At 33.2% G+C, this 22,103-nt stretch overlaps 1 protein-coding gene across 3 annotated transcripts in view; it reads right to left on the bottom strand.

Annotated features, from left to right (window-relative positions):
- LOC113398786 (furin-like protease 2) overlaps positions 1–22,103 on the bottom strand; it is a 249,430-nt gene that overhangs the window by 14,975 nt on the left and 212,352 nt on the right. For all 3 annotated transcript variants that reach the window (XM_064216986.1, XM_026637686.2, XM_064216987.1), the window contains one exon: positions 17,311–17,415. In XM_064216986.1, the coding sequence (XP_064073056.1) occupies positions 17,311–17,415 (105 nt within the window). The remainder of the gene's footprint in view (positions 1–17,310; positions 17,416–22,103) is intronic.

The raw sequence follows: 22,103 nt of genomic DNA, 5'->3' as shown, positions 1-22,103 counted from the left end.
TCCTGTTGTAAAAACGTATACATTGCCCCAAAAAAGAGTTACTAACCCTGTGTAATCGGGTACTTGGAGTAACAAGTTTATTCTTGTTCCTAGTGTTAATAGAATGTACGTCACAATTTCTGGGAAAATCGTTTATGTTTTTGCGTACATACATAACATTATCAAAAACAAATTGAGAAGCGACAGTCATTATTTTAATTTCTTTAAATTTATCTCTTAACGAATCTTTTGGGCCCAGGTTATAAATTGCACGAATAGCCCTCTTCTGCAGTACAAAAATAGTATTAATGTCAGCTGCATTACCCCAGAGTAGGATGCCATACGACATTATACTGTGGAAATAACTGAAGTACACAAGGCGAGCCGTATCCACATCAGTCAAAAGTCTAATTTTTTTTACCGCATAGGCTGCAGAGCTGAGTCTATTCGCCAACTTATTTATATGGGGGCCCCATTGGAGCTTAGAGTCTATTGTCATACCAAGGAACTCTGTTGATTCTAAAACATCTAATGCTTCCCCGTTTAAGCGTACACTCGTTTTGACACATCTTACATTGGGAGTAGTGAATTTAATACATTTAGTCTTTTTACTATTTAACATTAAATTATTAACACTAAACCAATTTACTATTTCAGAGAGAGTATTGTTGAGTTTTGTTTGACATTATCTGAAAGTTATTGATTCTCTACTCTTCAAGAAATAATTGTAACACCTACAAATATTATTTTTGTTTATATATATATTTATAATATCTATTATGTATTAATATATAACTGACAAATCTTTAAAAAAAATCGTCCCGAAGAAATAAAAAATCACAATTCACGATAAAATTTAAGAAGCACTCAAGTCGGTACGTGCTGTGTACAAGTGAACAATGGCACAATTCTTAGCTTTCAAAGCGTTTCAAACAAGACGTCCTTACTGTTCAGTTCAGACGAGGTAATTTCAGTCGGTGACACTGAACGAGCGGGAGGGCACCATCGTATTTACATGAGAATGATCGCGTTTGTCCGAGTTACGTTGCTCTCGCTAGTGACATCACAATGCCGTGGAATTTATAGCCACGTTAAGAAAAAAACAACGATGTCTATTCAGTTTTATATGATAACAAAGGGCACGAAGAATAATGTCCACGACTGTCTAAATTAAAACAAAAAAAAAAAATACGACTTTTTTAATTATTTTATTTTATAATTCCGTAGTCCAACAACGTTTAGTCAATGAATTAATTCTTACAAACAATAAAAAACGACGATAATTCCAATAAGTAAAATAATCGTTTCTAAACAGAATGAATTTTAAGCAACGTTAAAAAAATAATAATTAAAAAGCTAAATGGCAAGCACAATAATATACAATATTATTAGAAGGTACCTTCTATTTTTGACCCAGCCAAACTGAAAATTATTGCTTAAATGGTGATATGTACAAAAAAAAAAATTACTAGAGGACTGGAGATAGATATCGATGGAAGAATATAGTAAAACACTCTCGGAACAAAACAAAGATAATTAATCAAAATTAAAAATGTAAAACACTCCATCAAATCGAAAAGGATTTAAAAATAAAAGTAAAGTTTTTAAAGGTATAATTATCGTTACATAAAAATAGGGACAGGAGGCATTAAAGTTATAATGGAACAGAAGGCGTCGTATAGTAACCACAGGCGTGCGTGAGCGTCCGCGGAGACCGGAGACGAGGTATGAAACTGTTTGTCTTCGTGCCGCGGTAATTCAATAAAAACTCGACCGCTTTTCGCCGTGTACGTCGTTCTCTGTACAGTTCGTTACCTAAATATTAAGTTAAATAAAACGCTGTTGAAAATTCTACTTATGTGTTTGATCGAAAACTTTCATTTGAGCATTTTGTTTGAGACGATTGACAGAATAGATTTGGGTAATATACTATTCGATCATAGTATATTTATGAGAAGAGCTGAAGCGCCAATGACATGTACCTTTGGAAAATGAAGTTTAAAGTCTATCTATATAATCTTTAAATATATTTCATGTCTACGTTGCGTCTTCAAAGTTGAGTGACCGTCTGTAATTACAGAGGCGATGCGCATTACTTCATAATGTGCACTGGGACTCAATGAGCTTAGCGTCGGTGCTCCATTGACTATGAAAGGAACAACCATTACAAACATACCATCTTCAAATTCTCACTGAGCCAATGGATGCTGATGACAATGAAGACCAGTGAATTAATTTTCTTTAAAATCTACTATATTATATATTGCCATTTTTGTAATTTATAATAGAAGACGAACCGAATACGTCACCTGATGTTATGTGGTTACCGCCGCACATAGACATTGACGCTGTATGAAATATTAACCAATCACGTCGTCGGAACTAATAAGATACATATGTCCCTCACTCACCCCCCTCCCTATTAATACCGAATACAAGTACTAGACTAAGTGCATTAATAACATAAAACAATCTATTTATATGAATACCTCGTCACAAAGAACAAAATTACGTTCACAATTTCGCAGATTTATATGAAGCAACGTTTATAATATTCCAAGTCCATGTTAGTATAAATTTAACAAGATAGTAGTTTGTCTGTTTAATCCAATAAAAACTATACGATGACCGCGCGACTCGGTTACACACGCTCGCCTATATAACCGGGGCGTTGTATGCTCTTTGAAATATGAACCCGATTTATTCCGCCAAGAAGCTTTGCGGGAACTATTCATGTTTGAAGCGTTCGATATTTTTATATAAACGTTAAATTAGATACGAAAGGAAATACCAAACCGAGTCTCAATATAAAATTATATAACTGTGATCCCAATATATATAACTAATATTTTAACAGAAATTTGGTATAGGTCGTAAATCTCAGAGAATAGTCAATTGTGCACGAAATATGAGTGAACAAGGCGCAGAGTCTGTAAACTCAGATGCACTCTCTATTCCAACACGAACGAACAGAGATCAGGCGCAAGACTAAGAGTTTAAAATGTCTGTAACTTCAAAACGCCAAATTTCGTATTACTACTGAGAATATATTGACAGAAAAAAAACATATCCAATATATTATTGTCGTGAAAATAATATAAGCAGGTTGAAACAAAAACGCGAAAGTTTATATGTTTAAACGTTTCTTATTTCATTAAACTCGTACGGCCGACGTCGGCGACCAAATGAAATCTGATATATAAGTTATGTACTAGATTCACTATCTATTAATTAAAATTGAAATATCACATTTATACAAAATAAACGTCAAATATAAATAACATAGATTGGATAGAAATATATCCCAAAAACGGTTTAATAATACCTCCTGCAGAAAATATTTTCTAAATCCGTGTTACGTCACGTTGATAAAAATCACTTTTTTTACGCAAACAACGCCTCCATATTGTTCTAACGGCGCTTGTTAGCACGCATACGCTCAGCTGTGCAAATACACGACGACATAGTTATGTCGACGGGGAAAATATACCCGACGAATTTATGATTTTAACGTCGTAAAACTGTTAATATTTCCTACACAAAAATTCGTTAGAAAAAAAAACAATTTTAAACTCATGCAGAGGCACATTATAATAACGTTATTACAAAAAATACCTCAACACACAACACTCTGTGGGGAATGGAGATATTAATTAAAAAAAAAAAAAAAAAAATTATAAATATTGAAATTCGAATTCATAATTTGAGAATTTGTTAACATGTGTTTAGTGTCATTGGACGAGAGAACCGTTGCACTTAAAAGTAAATTGCATTAAACTTCAGTGAGACACATGGCCATTGAGAGATGTACCGAAATAAATGTAAGACTTCGACCGTTACAACACTATTGCTATTATGTTTAAAAGCCCATCACCGACAGAACTCGCATGTAATGTTACAATCTAAGATTCGATTTTGACATTCCGTTACAGTACTGCTTTCCTGACTGACGAGTACTCGTAATATAACAATCTAAGATATACTTTTACACTGTAATGCCTAGTTCTTCTCACTCGTTTATGAAATGCTCGAATCTGAATTAATTGCTCTACCCCTACATATTGGTGGCAGGGCTTCATGCAAGCCCGTCTGGGTAGGTACCACCCACTCATCAGATATTCTACCGCTAAACAGCAGAACTCAGTAACACGAATGTATGAGACGTTTTGGAAAACGTTCTTCTAAATGAAAGAAGACAAGACACACTGGTCTTCTTAATGGGATGCTAATTATATTAGCACTAATTATAAATATTGACAAATAGCTCACGTCATTACGTCGTCTAGTAGAAACGATCTCACGCACACGAGCCTTGATAAAGCCTCTTTGTGCTTATACGCCGTGACGTAATAGGGTCCTAAACTAATAAAGCGAAGGTCCTGTGGCAGGGTCCGAAAGGTTTTAAACAGATTTACGTAGAAAAAAATCGTACGGCCCGTTCGGGTCTTGCTTGTGGGGTCAACAAACAGAAATTATTGAGGAATCCTTTGTCTTAAAGCTAATAGACCGGTCAATAAGGGATTTCATATTGAAAAAGCCAAATAATACTAACTTTGTAACATTCATAAAAATAATAAACGTCTTCAAATAAAATCTCCTTTTATATATTAGGGGTTCTTTATCCGTGCCATTTGAAATAAAAATAAGTATATAATATATAAAATGCTTTAAAAGCATCACTGATTAACTTAATATAAGTTAAATAAAAAAAAAATAAAGACAAGCGTTTTACATCTATTTACTAAAATTAAATTTTATTTATCATCATTGATCCGGTGGACATGGTTTCAAGATTTGACAAACACATTCTTACAAGTGAAGGTAAATTTAGTAAAAAAAAGTACTATAATCTTTTTGAGTGGACAGCGTGTAAGCCATCTTTTATTCTACCCCCAAACAGCAATACCAGTGCCAATGAAGAACTAAGACAGCGTCTCTACAGGCAAGAGAGACCTAACATATTTCTTCCCAAGATCGGTGCTGCGTTGACTTTAAAAGCAATGGTTAATATCATTAACAGTGGCAATGTCTGTTGACGGTGGTGACCACTAACCATCAGGTGGCCCATTTGTCAGTCTACCTATAATAATAATTAAATAGACAATCAGAAAAATATATATGTGGAAAGCAAATGAGATATTTTCGAAGGAAGTTCTAAATCACATAACGCATTATAAAGCAGTTAGCAACGTGAAGGGGTTAATGGATGACTTTTTATGATGAAGGGTACTAAACACGAGAAAGGCACGAAGTGTTGGTGGCACGCCTCTCACTTATGTTACCAGTCCACTTGAATGTCAGTGTTGCTAGCGGTAAAACACGCGTCTCTTGCTAATGAATATCCTTGTAATAAGCTCATTAGATTAAGTAAAATGAACATTAAAATTAGTATTTAAAAATATAACATTGATTTAGCATTCAATGGTTTCCAAATGACATATAAACATAAACTTAATTATATGTAATTGACTATGTTTTAAGTAGAAAATAAGAAATACAAAATTTCTTGCCGGTTTTTCACGCTAATGTCTAATATTTCGAACCGGTGTGGTAGCTTTGCATTCAATACAATACTGTTACGTGACTAATCATAAGAGCCTACTTAAACAAAAAAAAATTAGTGTATTTTTTTCAAAGCAAAAGTACGCATGTAAATAAATATTTAGAAGTATTGTCCATAGTAGATAAGCTGAAAAGAAACACACTAGGTGTGGATATGTAAATGATACATTACACTATAAGGCAACAGAAACACCAAGAAAAAGGTGGACTGTGCAAGGGATGACAAATGACTAAATAAAGGGGTGACTGAGTATATGACTAGAGATGGAGAATGGAATAGAAAAAGAGCACCCGACCCGAAATTAATGGAATAAGGTTAACTTAATGATAAACGACAAATTCCACAAATAATTTGGACGAAATGAACAATTAAGATTTTTTTTTTTTATATCAAAAGTCTGAGATAGATATTTTATAAAAATATATACATATGTTTAAAGAATTTCTTTTAAATTTTATTTAAAACACAAATAGCGATAAAAAGAAATATATGCCAGGTCGGTCATTATGAAGGTGTTTACAGTGTAATAGCGTCCGTAGAAGGCTGTTTATTTTGTAGGTTGACGGTCAACATAGGCAAGTACCGACACCACGCCCCCAAGTTTTATTAGCTCGGCAGTTCACTTCGATGTTAGTCGTAAATTGGTGTAAAGTACACACGGAGGAGCAGTATCTATTAAAATTGGGCCGTTTAGTTTCATAATACTAAATACATATGCGATTTAATTGTATTTACGTGTTTTATTTTAATTTTATTTGTATTTAACTAGGTATATATGTGTCTTGCAACTCCAAATAAATTGTATTTTTATACACAAGGTAATTACTTTACTGTCTATATCTAATAATTAAAAAAAAAAAATGATTCTGCGCTTTTTTTACAGTTACCAACATTTTTGGAGCAACTATTATGGACAAGGTGGATTTACACACTGTAATTAAAAAAAAAAGTGTTGTTTCTTCTTTTTTTGAAATGTATGCGATATGATCCGGTAAATATGTCATATATACTCGCCGGCTTACACTAATCTATGAAACTAAAAACCAACCACGGCGAGCAAACAAAGCCGACCGATCTTATGATGAGAGCACTCGCATCCATTACGGATTGTCATATTTTACAATAATAATCGTCCAATGAAACAACGCATCCATCAATTTCGTCCAATTAAAACAGACAAAATACCTATTAGCTTAGCTTCTAACAACGTCATCTAATCCATTGTTCTGGTGTCGAGTATATCGATCACCTAATGTTATCAAATGACCGAAGCAATTGTCCGGTGCATATCCTCGTATAACGACCTAAGAGACATCCCATTTAGATGCTGTATCAAGAAAATTGATTCTACATAATGTTAGGCAGTGTTACGCTATTAACGCTGCAGTAACTAAACACGAAATGACTCATTGCATTTAAGTTGATACTATCGCTCTTCGTGAGTGTCTGTATATGATTCACACGTAAAGTATTAGAAAAATATTTCCAGACAGAAGTTTGTTTCTGAGTACGCACTGGTACTGCTGTTCTGTAAATCATTTCGTATCTCGCTTGAGCAAAGTTTAAAATCGACTATATTTCTTAAAATATATCTTGATTGGAATCACAGCTGACAAACTTGTGGAGCAGTTGCTGAGAAAGAAATTATGTATAATTAAAAATAAATATATGAAAACAAAGTTATTTTTTCCAGTAATATAAAAAAAAATAAAAAACATTATTATTTTCAATTATTATACAATTTAGTTATTTAATTTAATATTTTATATAAATTAGTTTGGTTTACATTTTTGTTGACTGTTTTTTATGGTATAGCTTGGAGGACGAGCATATGGGCCACCTGATGGTAAGTGCTCACCACCGCCCATAGACATTGGCGCTGTAAGAAATATTAACCATTCCTCATCCAACATCACCAATGCGCCATCGACCTCGGGAACTACGATGTTGTCCCTTGTACTTGCAGTTACACTGGCACACATTACACTACACTCAAACTTCAAAACGGAACACAACAATACTGAGTCCTGTTGTTTGGCGGTAGAATATCTGATGAGTGGGTGGTACCTACCTAGACGGGATTTCAGATAGTCCTACATCAAGTTTCAAAAACTTGAAAACATATTATATTCTAAGCATGAACTAGATTTTTAATCTCTAAGAAATTGCAGCGTCTGTACATTCATATTATATTAGTATATTCATATTAGAGTATGAACTTATATTAGATCAACGTGAATACTGGAATTAGCTCCGTGCAAATACAGAAGCGCATTAGAGTTTACGCCAACTAGGCGGGTTGTAAACTACTAAACGTTTGATCTGGCTACGTATTATATATCAGAAACTAATTACGTATTTTCTTAGTACATTACCGCAACTAAGTGGAATGATGACCTGAAGAGGTAGCGGAATGAGACGACGAGACCACGAGTACAATTGGTAAAATTACAGCAACTCATTTTATTAAAAATAATAACATTTTAAATTAAAGTGATTATGTTCTCGTGAACAAGACATTCGTAGATAATGTCGAAATATCGTGAACCACCAAATAAGAATAAAAAACACGGTAAATATCCCGTTTCAAATACTTACAGCAAAAATAACATGTATTTAAAAAAAAAGTAACAATGACGTAATCCATACGCAAAAATTATACTATACTTTAAAAAAAGAAACCATACATACATACTCGTTTTTCTATTAAAAGATTATGGAAGAAGTTAGAACGAGGAAATCCTATCCCATCGAAGGGATAAGGGTCGCGGGACTTCTGTATTTATAAGTAATTTTTCTTCGACGCCTCCCTTATTAAATGTAAAACTTTTCCTTTGTGTGCGTTGGATATTATTCAATTGTATCTAAAATAACAATGTAGATTTACGTCTTTAATAAAAACGAAAGCCTTTTCATTTAAAGTTCGTCCAAAGAAATGAAAATATATTTATTTTTTTACCACATGTATTGGAATGGCAATATAAAATTAGATAGATATTTACGTAAAACTATTATTGGTACTCGCAGTACACTAAAGGTTATTTTTATAAAAATTAAATTGTTGTAGCCACATAGGAAACGCTTTAAATTGTCTATAGAGTCGTGCGATGTCCAAAATCGAGGGTAAGAACCAATTAAGTTTATATTTTAGCCAACAACACTATTTTCAACGTATTATACAAAATACGGTACTCAATAATGCATTTAACAAACAAATAGTTCCCACAGACACGACACTGTAAATCTCATATTTTATTTTACAATTCAAGTGCCTGCTATTATTACGAGAGCAATCATTTACGTATCGGTACAATTACTGGATTTACAAAAACTTAACTTATAAAACGGTACTCGTGAGACATTAAGATTTCCTTTAGCAAAGTCCGAATACTTAAAATATAGTTATTCGGTCTTTATCTATTGCTAAATTGTACGAACTAGTAAAGTACGTGTCTGGGTTACTGAGGAGAATCTTCGTCTTCAAATTAGATAAGACCACGGCGATTATTTATTAAGTTAACTGCGCTGGAGATGAAAAATTATGTTCTTTGTATCCCTTTACTCTCATAGTCCGGGACGGTAATTTTAAAGCACCGGAATTCAGATCAATACTTGGTGGTAGGGCTTTGTGCAAGCCCAGGTAGCCCTAGGTACCACTCACTCATCAGATATTCTATCGCCAAACAGCAGTACTCAGTATTGTTGTGTTCCGCTTTAAAGGGTGAGTGAGCCAGTGTAACTACAGGCACAAGGGACATATCATCTTAGTTCCCGGGGTTGGTGGCGCATTGGTGGTGTAAGGAATGGTTAATATTTCTGGCAGCGCCATTGTCTATGGGCGGTAGTGACCATTTACCATCAGGTGACCCATTTGCTCGTCCGCCTACCGATATCACAAAAAAAAAATACAGGTCCGGACACAAAGACTTACCCACATAAGTGTATTTTCTTATATAACAATACATATTTGTGGACCGACAAATGGCCCACCTGATGTGGTACGTGGTCACCACCGCCCAATTAGACACACTAGCGCACTCACTCTACAATCAAACCCAAACACAAAAATACTTATTAGGATACCTATTACTGTATTGTGCTATTCCCAGATGACAGAGGCCTACCACTGAGTATCTATATTAATAAATCACGTAGAAGTTATATATATACATATATATTTATATATGAGATAATTAAAACTCCCAAAAGAAACAAAAGACGTATACGACGCGAAATTTCGATCAATGTAAAACACACGTTTCAATTAGGCTCAGCCATTACTGTTATCAAATGTCTCGCTAACGCTAAGCTATGTCCCGTCGCAATTTGATATACGAGCAGATTACACTGTTATTTTGTTGGAAATCGTGCTTTTGTGTCAAAGGGAAAAGCCTATAATCCGTATACAGCTAAGTAATAACTTTTCGATGCGTGATACACAGATAACACAGTGTTTATGTTCGCGTTAAATGGTATTAGTTATACTGACGATAATGGCGTTTTTATATAATGTTTTAATTATATAAGTTGTTGATATTATGACGCACGAGGCGCGTGAAAGGGATTTCGTGTGAACGTCGAATATGGAAATTTAATCGGGTCGCCAAAAACTCTCTTAGGACTGCGCGTTGCCTGCGAAGAAAAATAACCTTATTTTGGTCAAAAACATAAGTTTAATACATATACATAAAAAAAAAAACACTTTTTTTCAACAATTTATAGAGCTTTATAATACTCATCGGACGTTATAAATACAAAGTCATAATCCTTATTACATATAGGAAAATTACTTCAACATAATTATACTAGTCGCCCGCGCCTTCGCTCGCGTTTTAAGTTTGTTCGGCAGGTTTAGACATAAACACACACAAAGTAACCTAGGTCCTTCCTTGGAGTTCAAGCTAGCTTGATACGTAATTTCATTAAATTTGGTTGAGTGGTTCAGTCATGAAAGAGCAGCAGACAGACAGATATACTTACGAATTTATAATATTAATATAAATTACTATATATTATGCTGGAAAAAGTAAAAAAAAAAATAATTTGTTTACACTAATTGACGACGTCCGTGGTCGAGTAGTGTGTACACCGGTTTTCATGGGTACGCCACTCCGAGGTCCCGGGTTCGATTCCCGGCCGAGTCGATTCAGAAAAAGTTCATTAGTTTTCTATGTTGTCTTGGATCTGGGTGTATATGGTACCGTCGTTACTTCTGATTTGCCATAACACAAGTGCTTTAGCTACTTACATTGGGATCAGAGTAATGTATGTGATGTTGTCCAATATTTATATTTATTTATATATATAATTTAAGCGTCAAGAGCGCAATGGTCTACGGATCGCCTAGCGATGTAAAAAGTCGCAGGATCGATCCTGACCCATTGGGCTATTGTCGGCTCCACTCCTAACACATTTTTTAAGCTAAAATACCAGTATAAAACCTTGGTCACTTAGTTATGTTAGTGGAACAGGCAGTCCGTGTAATTAATCCGGGACGGGTAGCCCCGGCTCACCCGGGTGCAATTAATTAAGAAAATGATATGATAATATATGTTAGTATATCACTCAGGAACATTTGTAGCTTCCTAGATTCCTTAAAACATTTTTAATTTTTTTCCAGAAATTATCCTCTACGTAAAAACAAACAACTTTTACTTTTTTTTTTTTGAATAGGTACTCATCTCTCACCAAAGATTCCCAGAAACACAAAAAAAAACATAGTTTATTATAAATTGTAAAAAATGTATTCCTTTGTCTCTTTTTTATTCTGCCGTGTATTTTTAGCCAGCTGTCGAAGGAGGTCTCTTCTTGTCCGATGTTGATATTCGATATGATATTTATATGATTAAATATGATGTTTTCTTTCCTTTGTACGCCAATCACGTGATAACTACTAAACGTATCGCTATGATCAAACGAAGCTATCGTCCGTCGATAGTTATAGGTTATTATTATTTTTAATTCCATTGATCATACACCCCTTTTTTGCAAAACGAAGCGGTCTGGTAACAGACCGTATCATTTATATTTAGGTTCATAAATCTTCCCTACTGTAAATCTAAACTCAATACAAGCAAAGTTGTTAATTTATTGTTAACACTTTTTCATACTATTTTATGTAATACTAGTTGTAGCCCGCGGCTTCGCTCGCGTTTTAGGGGTTGATTTCATCAAATTCGGTTCATTGGTTTGGCAGTGAAAGAGCGACAGCCAGACAGACAGACAGACAGTTACTTTCTCATTTATAATATTAGTATAGATAGTATAGATTTGGTAACGTTACGAATTATAAACGTCGTTTAAAGGATGATAAACATATTTGTGTCTCCTTTTATCGAATGACAAATCAATGATGGCAGAGAGAGAGCATTCAGTGTTTATCTAAACGTCCGTTAAACGTTATTGTTAATTATACAAACTAACATACTACATATTATAAACAAATTTATATGAAGTAAGTTATTCATTTTTAATCTTCTTGAAACTCATTTCGAGAAAAACGAAATCAAAGAATAAATTAGTAAATAACGACAGAAAATAAAGTGTTTATACATACATACATACATTACCAACTAAACATTTAGTCGTCCATCTTAACAGCACACTATTCGCGGTTACGATTAACTAACTCGAGGAAAACATACGAAAGATATCATCAAACCGCATTAGGTGACGGTTTCGTCAAAACAAATATTTGTCATAATTTCGAACAAACGGAATTAGCTTTGGCTAATTAGTTTTATTGCACTCGTCATGTAACACAATAACAAAGCCATTACCTTGTTTTGTAATTCCGTAACTGCAGATTAAAGCAACTCCTATTTATACACGTGTCTCCGTCTGTGTCACGATTAAACACCTATTAACGTATCCCAAATCGAATTCAACACAAGATTAAAGTTACAAGACGATAAAATAACGTGCGTCTAGTAATTGTTGACTTTCAGGCGATATATATTATATTTATAAGGGCACTTGTTGCACAAAAGTTAAATTCAATTGTTGGTAAAGAGTAACTACTGATTTTCCTGGCGATTCATCCCGGGAGAATCTACATTCCGACCCGGTGGTAGGTTCACTTAATATAGTTCTATAAAATGACGATTCGAGAGTGCTTATAAAAACCTACTTGAATAGAGTATATTTTGATATTGAATCGAAGCAGAAGAAAATTAAGATAAACAAACCTCAGATTTACATATTCCGCGCCTAATAGCTCTGCAGTATTATGCATTTAAAGCGACATTTGCAATTTATTCAATATAGAATCTTCTTTTTGATTAATAACACTTTAATTATAAAACACTGCTATTCCACGTAACTACTTATATCCACTTTAATTTTACTTTTAAAGTTCTGATAACGACATTAAATAAGCTTTTCTTTCCGCGAATCCATGTGAATATCATAGATATTCAAAATTTCAGCCAATAATGGCTTTCTTCTTCTAGTGTAGACTCCAAAGAGTGGGCATCTATTACGATTTGAAGATTACACACACATGTAGGATTGTTCCTTCATTAAAATTGTTGTCCGAAGAAAGAAGAAGAATCGAAAATAAATACGAGATCTGTCACATGTGGAACATTGGGATATTAAATTATAGACACAAAGTATTAAATTAACAAAATTATAGATTAATTAAATTACAATGAAAACAGACTTCCGTTCCAAACCACGCAGTGCTTTTGAAAAATTATTGAATTTATTTTAGAATTTACAACATTAGTAATTAATGTAGGAATATAAATAATTATATTAATGAATTACAAATTTGAACTTCGAGTATTGAAATATCTCAAAAGTTGCATTTTGGAGTTTAATTCTCCCTTTTTAAGAGAAGAGGTTTTCCAGAAGTTTTTTGGTTTAGGGGGTCATAATGCTTTTTCCTCATGTGATAATTTCTGCCCTGTTACTTAAATGCACGAACTCCTAGACATTTTTCTTTGTTTCAAAATTCCCATCGATATTAAAATATGTCTGTGTTGTCGATGGGAAGATATATTTAATAATACAAATGTACATACAGTGTCAATTTATAATTTACTTAAAATTAACTACAGTCACAAGGGACATAACATCTTAGTTCCCAAGGTGGCGCGTTGGCGATGTGAGAATGGTTAATAATTCTTACAGCGCCATTGGCTATGGACGATGGTGACTACTTACTATCAAGTGGTCCATTTGCTAGTCCGCCAAACAATAAGATAAAAAAATGCCATCACGTTTATATGATTAGATTCTAGGTTATTTTTTTTTTATGTCATAGGTGGCAAACGTGCAGGAGGCTCACCTGATGGAAAGGTTTAAATCCCAGGCCAATAAAAAGCTACAGTAAGAAGTATATATGACGTCACTCTTTTTTTTTAATAAACATTCTTTTGTTTTCTTTAAAAAACTTGTGCGAATTCACAAACCAAAATATATACTAATACGTCATTAAAGTTTATAATCTGGTTGCAGTTCTTACAAGTTTCCAGAACGAAACATATTTAAATTACATCTGTAGATATAATTTATATGTACATCTTATTACTAAGTCGAATACCAATTTAGAACACAGTGTCTAAGTGTAATTTCAAACCTCTCGGGGCCAACTAAGATTAAGTACCAAAACTCACCTCATTGTGTAATTTAACTCTGAATTCAAATCTTTAAATTGTTTGCTTTAGGGTAGCTACTTGAAATATTGATATTATTAAATTAATCGAATTTAATAACTGTATTAAAACATGACAACTCTCGTATTAATTATATAGCATCTAGGCGTTATTCGCTTGCCCTTAGTCCATTTAATTTTACTTTCAGGCTAGTTGCCTGCCTATTACATTATCGGTGATATGTAAGCCTACGCCCCGCCTACCCCTAAGACGCTTATATGAACAAATTTTTTTAAAATATATTAATAAATATTGGACAATCACATACATTACTCTGATCCCAATCTAAGTAGCTAAAGCACTTGTGTTATGAAAAATCAGAAGTAACAACGGTACCACAAACACCCAGACCCAAGACAACATAGAAAACTAATGAACTTTTTCTACATCGACTCCATCGGCCGGAAATCGAACCCGGAACCTCGGATTGGCGTACCCATGAAAACCGGTATACAGACTACTCGACCACGTAGGTCGTCAAATTGATTATTACGATTATTATCAATCGTTTAAAGTCCACCAAATCGTCGATTAGTTACACAAACATTCAAATAATTTACACTATAGGCACATATACACACGCACACAAGCTTACTTAACGAAATTGAAACGAAATATTTCGACTGGCATTCTTTTTACAGACCGTAAATCAATATTTTTTAATGATTAGTTAAGCATACATAATGTACATACGAAACTATCTCCTTTTATAAGCAGCTTTGGAAAATGTGAAAATTTATTAAACAAATATGAATATTATTAGTATTAATATTATAGAATTTGTATGTGTAAAAGCGCTAATCTACAGAAGTAGCAATTCGATTCGAAAAATTCTTGCGTTAGATAGGCCGTTTATTGAGGATGGCTATAACTTCAGTAGCACCCCGAGGAGCAGAGCAGTTATCGTAAACGTCAACCGATCTTGCAAACTAACACTCTGTACGCGAAGCGAGAATCACGACGTGCTATAAATTTTCTTTAAATAAAAACGGCGTTAGTGCTCACTTCCCCACTGATTTGTCTATTTCTGTCATTATTGATTTAATATTCGAAGTAAAAGACAGCCCTGTTTGACTTATTACCTTTTACCATGTTAACAACATTTATAGGTAATTATGAGATTTATTATTACGTGTATATCTTACACTGGATTCGCCAATTCCCCACCAATCTTGGGAGCTAAGATGTTATGTCCCTTGTGCCTTGGAGCACAACCAAACAAAATTGGTAACTACCCAGACGATCTTGCACGAAGCCTAACAAAACAAATCAAAAATCAAAATACTCTTTATTGTACACCAGTAAACATAAAGTTGAATCACATTTAAGAAAGATGCACAAGAGGCGGCCTTATCGCTAAACAGCGATCTCTTCCAGGCAACCTTAGGGTAGAGGAAAGAAACCGATATAGAAAGAGGTAGGGGTGTACAAGGCAGATATAAACATAATATATGAATACATTACAGTGAAATAATAATATATTTAAAATAAAATAATGTACAGTACCTGGTAGCTAGCAAGCATACATATATGTATGTATTTCGTTAGATATAAATTATATATAAAATTAAACTAAAATTCTCTCGTACTAAATACAACATTGAAGTGCAAGATAGTATTGTTTCAACATAGTTTTAAATGAAGCAAGTGATTGTGCACGTCTTACTGCAACAGGAAGAGAGTTCCACAGACGAATAGCCTGAACAGTAAAGGAATTTGTATAGAATGTAGTCGAATGAGGAGGAATTTTTAAAAGTAAATTATCTTCAGAACGAAGCGTTCGATTATGAGTAGTACATAAAAATTTAAAATTCTCCTTTAAATATAGCGGAGTTGAAGGATGAAAAAGAATTGAGTAAAGTAGATGGAGAATATGAACCTATGTAAAATTAACTGTTATCATTTAAATCAAATTAAAATATACTTTATTCGAATTTCTACAAGCACTTGTGAATCATAATTTTATAGAATTGTATTAAACGTAAAACTACCACCGGTTTGGACTACAGATTATACCAAGAAGAACCGGCAAGGAACTCAAGAGTTACTCTTGTCCAGCATTTGAAATACAAAGTTATGTCTATAACTAAAACTTGTAACTTTAATTTTTATAATTTGAGAATTCAATTTTGCGGAAATATATTAACAATTATTCGAAGACATATCCATCAGTCAGTCAGTGTTATCTTTTTTGTGATTGGTTCTTTTGAATTTCGAAATAAATTCTAGATTTATGTAGAGAAACTCCTATGTATTATTTGAAATCGCGGAAAACATAAGTAACATAATACGCAATTATAAATATTTAATAATAAGGAAAAAAGGTTATTTTACATGCGCGGAATCATCCACGTCAGTTACTGTAAAATATTGAATTATTATTCGGAGCTGCGAGTATAAAGAACCCTGCGCGGTCGTTGAACTCACATCTATCACTCCTCTTGTCTGCTCGTGTGAATGTCAGCTATGTCATTATCTAGTCTGAATTAGTAGTTTACGAGTTCAGACGTGCAAACCCACATAGGTTAAAGTTCAACAAACACTTATATATTAACAAAGATATCGTAAGGCTCTTGATATATATAACAATTAAAATACCTTAAACAATAACGACCTTACTAATTACACACTTTGTTTAGCAGGTGTTTAGTTAAAAACTGAGTCCTCTCTTTCTGCCATCTTTTATTTTACATACGAAAGAAAAGGATATATTATCGTTTAACTGATTATCCTCTCAAATAAAGTTTATATATATAGCCTATTCAAATCACAGGAGAAGAAAAGAGTACTAAACAAATGGGTATCATTAATATAATATCATTGGAAAAGATCTTGAATAACATGTGTTCCATTATTTTACCTTGAAAAAAATTCCTTTTGAATGTCGCATACATTTACATACAGCTCTATTGCTTTACGCGGAACACGCCAGTAAAGATCGCCATATTTTAGCCATTTTATACAAATCTGAAGTGAATTACACACCTAAACCTCATGAATCACTCCGCGAATTAGTGAAAGTCGAATGAAATTGTTCACACAGACAGATGTCGGGACTTTGCTTTATAATATATAGTGATTACAGTTGGTACATTGATAGGTACTCACCTCAGGTTCATTGATAAGTTTCTGGTGATGATCATGACTCGGTTCCGTCGATCTCTTGTGGACATTGTGGTGAGATAATAAGTAGTATCCTTTGAGGGCACCGATCTGAAACAAAAGATGAAAGTATTAAAATATTGTCTTATAACAGTTTTTTTTAATTATATATGGCGGATTAGCAAATGAGCCACCAGATGGTAAGTGGTCACCATCGCCCATAGACTGGAAATCAATCGCAAATGCGTCACCAAACATGGCAACTAAGATATGGCCCTTGTGCCTGTACTGACATTGGCTCACTCACCGTTCAAACCGGAACAAAAGAATACCAAGTGTTGCTGTTTGACAGAAGAAACTATATTAGAGATTTTGTAATTATTTCTTTCTTCTTTTCGTATTATATTACGATTTTCTGTAATTGGACATTAATTAATTATGTATGCATTAGCAGCGTTAACTGTAGGTTTAAACCTAAGTTCAGACTAAATTAATACGTACTTATTAAACATAAAAAATAGTATTTAATTAATGGTGTTATAATCCTGTTACATTTAATGTACTGTACTGTAATTAGGTCAATTTATGGATATTAATTTGTATAACTTAAATTCATCTTTAGTAACGTAGTTATGGATGTTTTATGATTGAACACGCCTATCTCTAGAACTATAAATTCAATTTGATATATTTAAAATGAAATAATCTTAAGAAAGACTTATATCTAAACATAGAATACTCGTGTAATCGCCAATAATGTGTACGAAAGCATCAAAAAAGTCTTGAACAATATACATTCAATTTAAATCGCAATTTCGAAGTAAATAAAATGATAATTATCTCGGACACGACAAATCTAAAAGGAACATTCCAACTACCAATAAAACAGTGAGCAATAAAAGGAACGATAGAATCTCTAGTCTTCAGATAATGAAATTGGCAGATCTGGAAACGACTTGAAGCTGTCAATTATTCAATTCAGACGAAACGAATCTACGTCAATTGGCAGGGTTTCATCTTCATTATTAATTAACATCGAGATTACTAGATTAAACCTCACTCACCAATGCGTCTCTGATATATTTTGGCATAGCTCAGTATCGGTTAAAATATTTTGATAGTTAATGGCTCTTAAATATCTCGTTACGTGATTAACATAACGTAACGTGGCTTTCTCTTCTCTTAGGAAGAAAGTAAGGAGCTTCTTCAAAACGCTGTTCAGATTTAAGTAATTGATATTCTATTATCAAATAGCAATACTTCGTATTGTTTTTCCGGTTTAAAGAGTGAGTGAACTGGTGTAACTTGGGCACAAGGGACATAGCATATTTGCTCCCAAGGTTGGTGGCAAATTTGTGACATAAGGATTGATTAATATTTCATAGAGCGATATGGACGAGGTGTCACCACTGGATGTTATTCAATGCACAGTCAAAGCAAAATGATCTTCAGTTAAGGTCCACGTTTTTTTAACCACTGGGCAATTTATCTCGTAATGTTATTTGGAAGTTCTTATCATAATTTTGAGAGTCGCTAATATCACTTGACGTGGAGCCAAGTTTGACCAGATGCAGTATTGATTTTAAATCGTCCAGTTAAATACATTATTTAGAATCAATTTCTTTGAATTACTTAATTAATTACAAATATTACAATAAAAAAATGGTCTTGGAAATCAGCCACTGTGATCAAAATTGTATTTTGTTTTTTTTTTCAAAAGTAAATAAACACACGCATACACGAACAGTTGTTGCAAAATATCATATCATATAAAATAATACCAAGTTCATACCAATTTAACAAGAAGTATTGCTTTATAATCAAAAGACAACAAGTCTGCGGAATTGCATTCAGTCTAAACCCGACCTTAATCCAGCGGGATTTCAAACATAAGTTAATTAAGCAGAGCCGTTCGTTAAACAAAATAAGAAAATAATTTGGAAGTTTATTTTTAACAGTATTTTTGTATTAGTCATAAAATACAGTTTTTGCATTCTATGCGATTTTTGGACGCCAACATTTGGAAGAAACCCCACTCTCTTTTCTTCTAAGCTATTGGATGCATTGAATTAACGTTAAGGATCCTCTGAATGTCCAATTTGGTAGTTTTTAGATTGCACCCTACTACTCTCTAATTAATTTCTAAACTATTATCCGATACGACAAACTAAACCATTCCCTAATTCAAATATGCCAACATTTAAATATATCTATAATCGTCTTGCTTCGTAAGAACATGCAAGACCTATTTCGGCAAAATAAATAGAACTGCAAGAAATTACCTACTACAAATAGCAATTAAATATTATTTTACATAACTTCCTCAAATTAGCTTTTGTTTAAAATTAAGAAAATTTACAAATAGTATGAACATCAAGTGCAAGTATCAAATAAATATTGAAGTAAATACCTATATGTGTAGGTACATAGAAATGAAGGAGTGAGTGAACAAAATTTGAAAAACATGGCAATTTATTTAGAAAGTTCGGTACAGAGAGAGCTGTCGTAAAATATATATTTTTGTCACTTTGGCGTTCACGCAGGAATTTTACGCTCGAGTGGAACTAAACTCTATTACCTTTATTAGTTCAATAAAGTCCCCGTAAAGATGCGTAGTATTTGTAAAAATGTTCAAAGAAACTTAAACCGTATATCAAATGTGGTTAGAGGAAAAATTGTTTGGATATCAACAGGCAGGAGATACGCGCGATTGTTGACCTTTTCTTCTTATATTTAAAATATATAATGGCTTGTTTGTATTTCACTTTACATCGAATATTTATACGATACTATGAATATCTTTAGTGAGATCTTTAGGCGAAAACAAGCAAATCGAATAGAAATAAAGTAGTTGCGCTTATAGTTGGTTAAAGCTCTGTAGATATTACTTGTAATGTATTTATCCAATCGATTACTACATTTAGTCCACTAGATGGTATTAATACCAGCAAATCTACAACTGGACTTGTTTCAACTCGTAAACCTCTTGTAACTAAACAACTATAATTATGGATACACTTTTTGCTCCGTTTTTCCCTTTTCCCATTTTTATAATTCACTGCAGAGGTTTAAAAAATTTAACAAGGTAAAGATTTCTTATCTTCGTTTTAGACCTTGTAATGCATTCCTAACTGAATTTGTATCACTAGACTATTATATTACTTAAGATAAGTTTTATCCTAATAAAACCTACCTATATCCTAATAATACCTATATTATGACATGTTTTGAACACGTGAATGATTACCGCTGATTACGAATAAAAACCCAGGGAAGTACCGAATTTATATGAGTTTAATTTGTATTTATAATTCAACACGTGCTCGGAAGGAAAAAAACATGGGAAAACCTGCATCTGTGAAATAAAATCCGACCACATAGAAGCAGCGCGGTGAAATAATCTCCAGATCTTATCCTCAAGAGAAAATAAGGCAATATCGAGTTTGGTTGTTTGATAGAATAGTTCTACTGAATGAAAATTTTGATATTATACAGAATATTATATAAGTAGTTTTGTTTCAAGACTATCGTGCTAGAGAACAGAAATGCCGTTTGCTGTAATATGTTTAATATCAAATTTGGCCTTTTTAAACTAGGTTACAAGAGGTCAGATTTAAAACTCAAGTATTCCATAGTCCGTGCGAGTCGATCTGACCTCGGCAGCCAATATGCTTGCATGAATTCATCATGCGATATTGCGCTTTATTGACACACATACTCCAGTATTTCTTGATTAAATTTGTTTATCGAATATTGTCCACATCACAACTTTAGGAAATTTAAGTGAATTAAATATTAAAATTAAGTCAACGGAAAATCTGATAACTATTAACACTCAAGAAAATTTAGGTAAATCACACAATCTATGCTTCTATACTAATATTATAGAGATGTAAAATTTGTTTGTATGTAGCCGATATTAATCTCCGAAACTGACGATTCAATTGATGAGGCGATCGACACACCCAAAAATTGTATAGTAATCTTCTCATAGCAGTCAGATGGAATGCTTGCGTTCTCTTACTTTACCCACAAGCACGTTAACCATATAACGTTATTAACTATGATATTGTAACATTACATCGTTAAATTATTAGGCACTAATTATATTGCAATAATCCGATGTAAATAAAACCAATAATAAATGTACCTGATCGGCTTTGATTTGTGACGTAAACAATTATATGATGCATAAATTAATTAAGGAATATTTATTTTATAATAATTGTTTTTAGTCGAAGCATTGTCAGCTCATTGGATTAATGAAAATTCAATTATCGACGTGGAACAGAATAGAAAATATGGACAAAGTTTGTGTAACATAAGGGAGTTCTACGATTGACAAATATTGAAAGAGGATTATTATTATACGTAACTTAATCCATTGGAACTGGGTTTGAACCTGCAATCTTCGTTTATGTTTTATGTGTCCCAAGTACAGGCCTATCTCGGCTTACAAGTTACAATATAACTTTATCAAATACTACCAGTTCCGAGAGGTCACCTCTTCATTAAAGTTCAAATTTCCAGAAACCCTACTTCGGCCTAAAAAGTCTAGAAACTTTGACTTGGACTTTTTTATACTGTACGTTGATAGTTGGAACAATACATTTACATTACATTCATCAAATTTCCCACTGCTGAACTAAGGCCTCATCTCCCTTTAATGAAAAGGTTTTGGAGCATATTCCACCACGCTGCTCCAATTTCGCAGAATTTCGTTGAAATTAGACACATGCAGGTTTCGTCACGATGTTTTCCTTCACCGCCGAGCACGAATTATAAACACAAATTAAGCA

The sequence above is a fragment of the Vanessa tameamea genome, chromosome 14 (assembly GCF_037043105.1).
Source record: "Vanessa tameamea isolate UH-Manoa-2023 chromosome 14, ilVanTame1 primary haplotype, whole genome shotgun sequence".
Classification (NCBI taxonomy): domain Eukaryota; kingdom Metazoa; phylum Arthropoda; class Insecta; order Lepidoptera; family Nymphalidae; genus Vanessa; species Vanessa tameamea.
The sequence above is the reverse complement of the archived record's forward strand: the minus strand, read 5'-3'. Positions and strand labels throughout refer to the sequence as shown.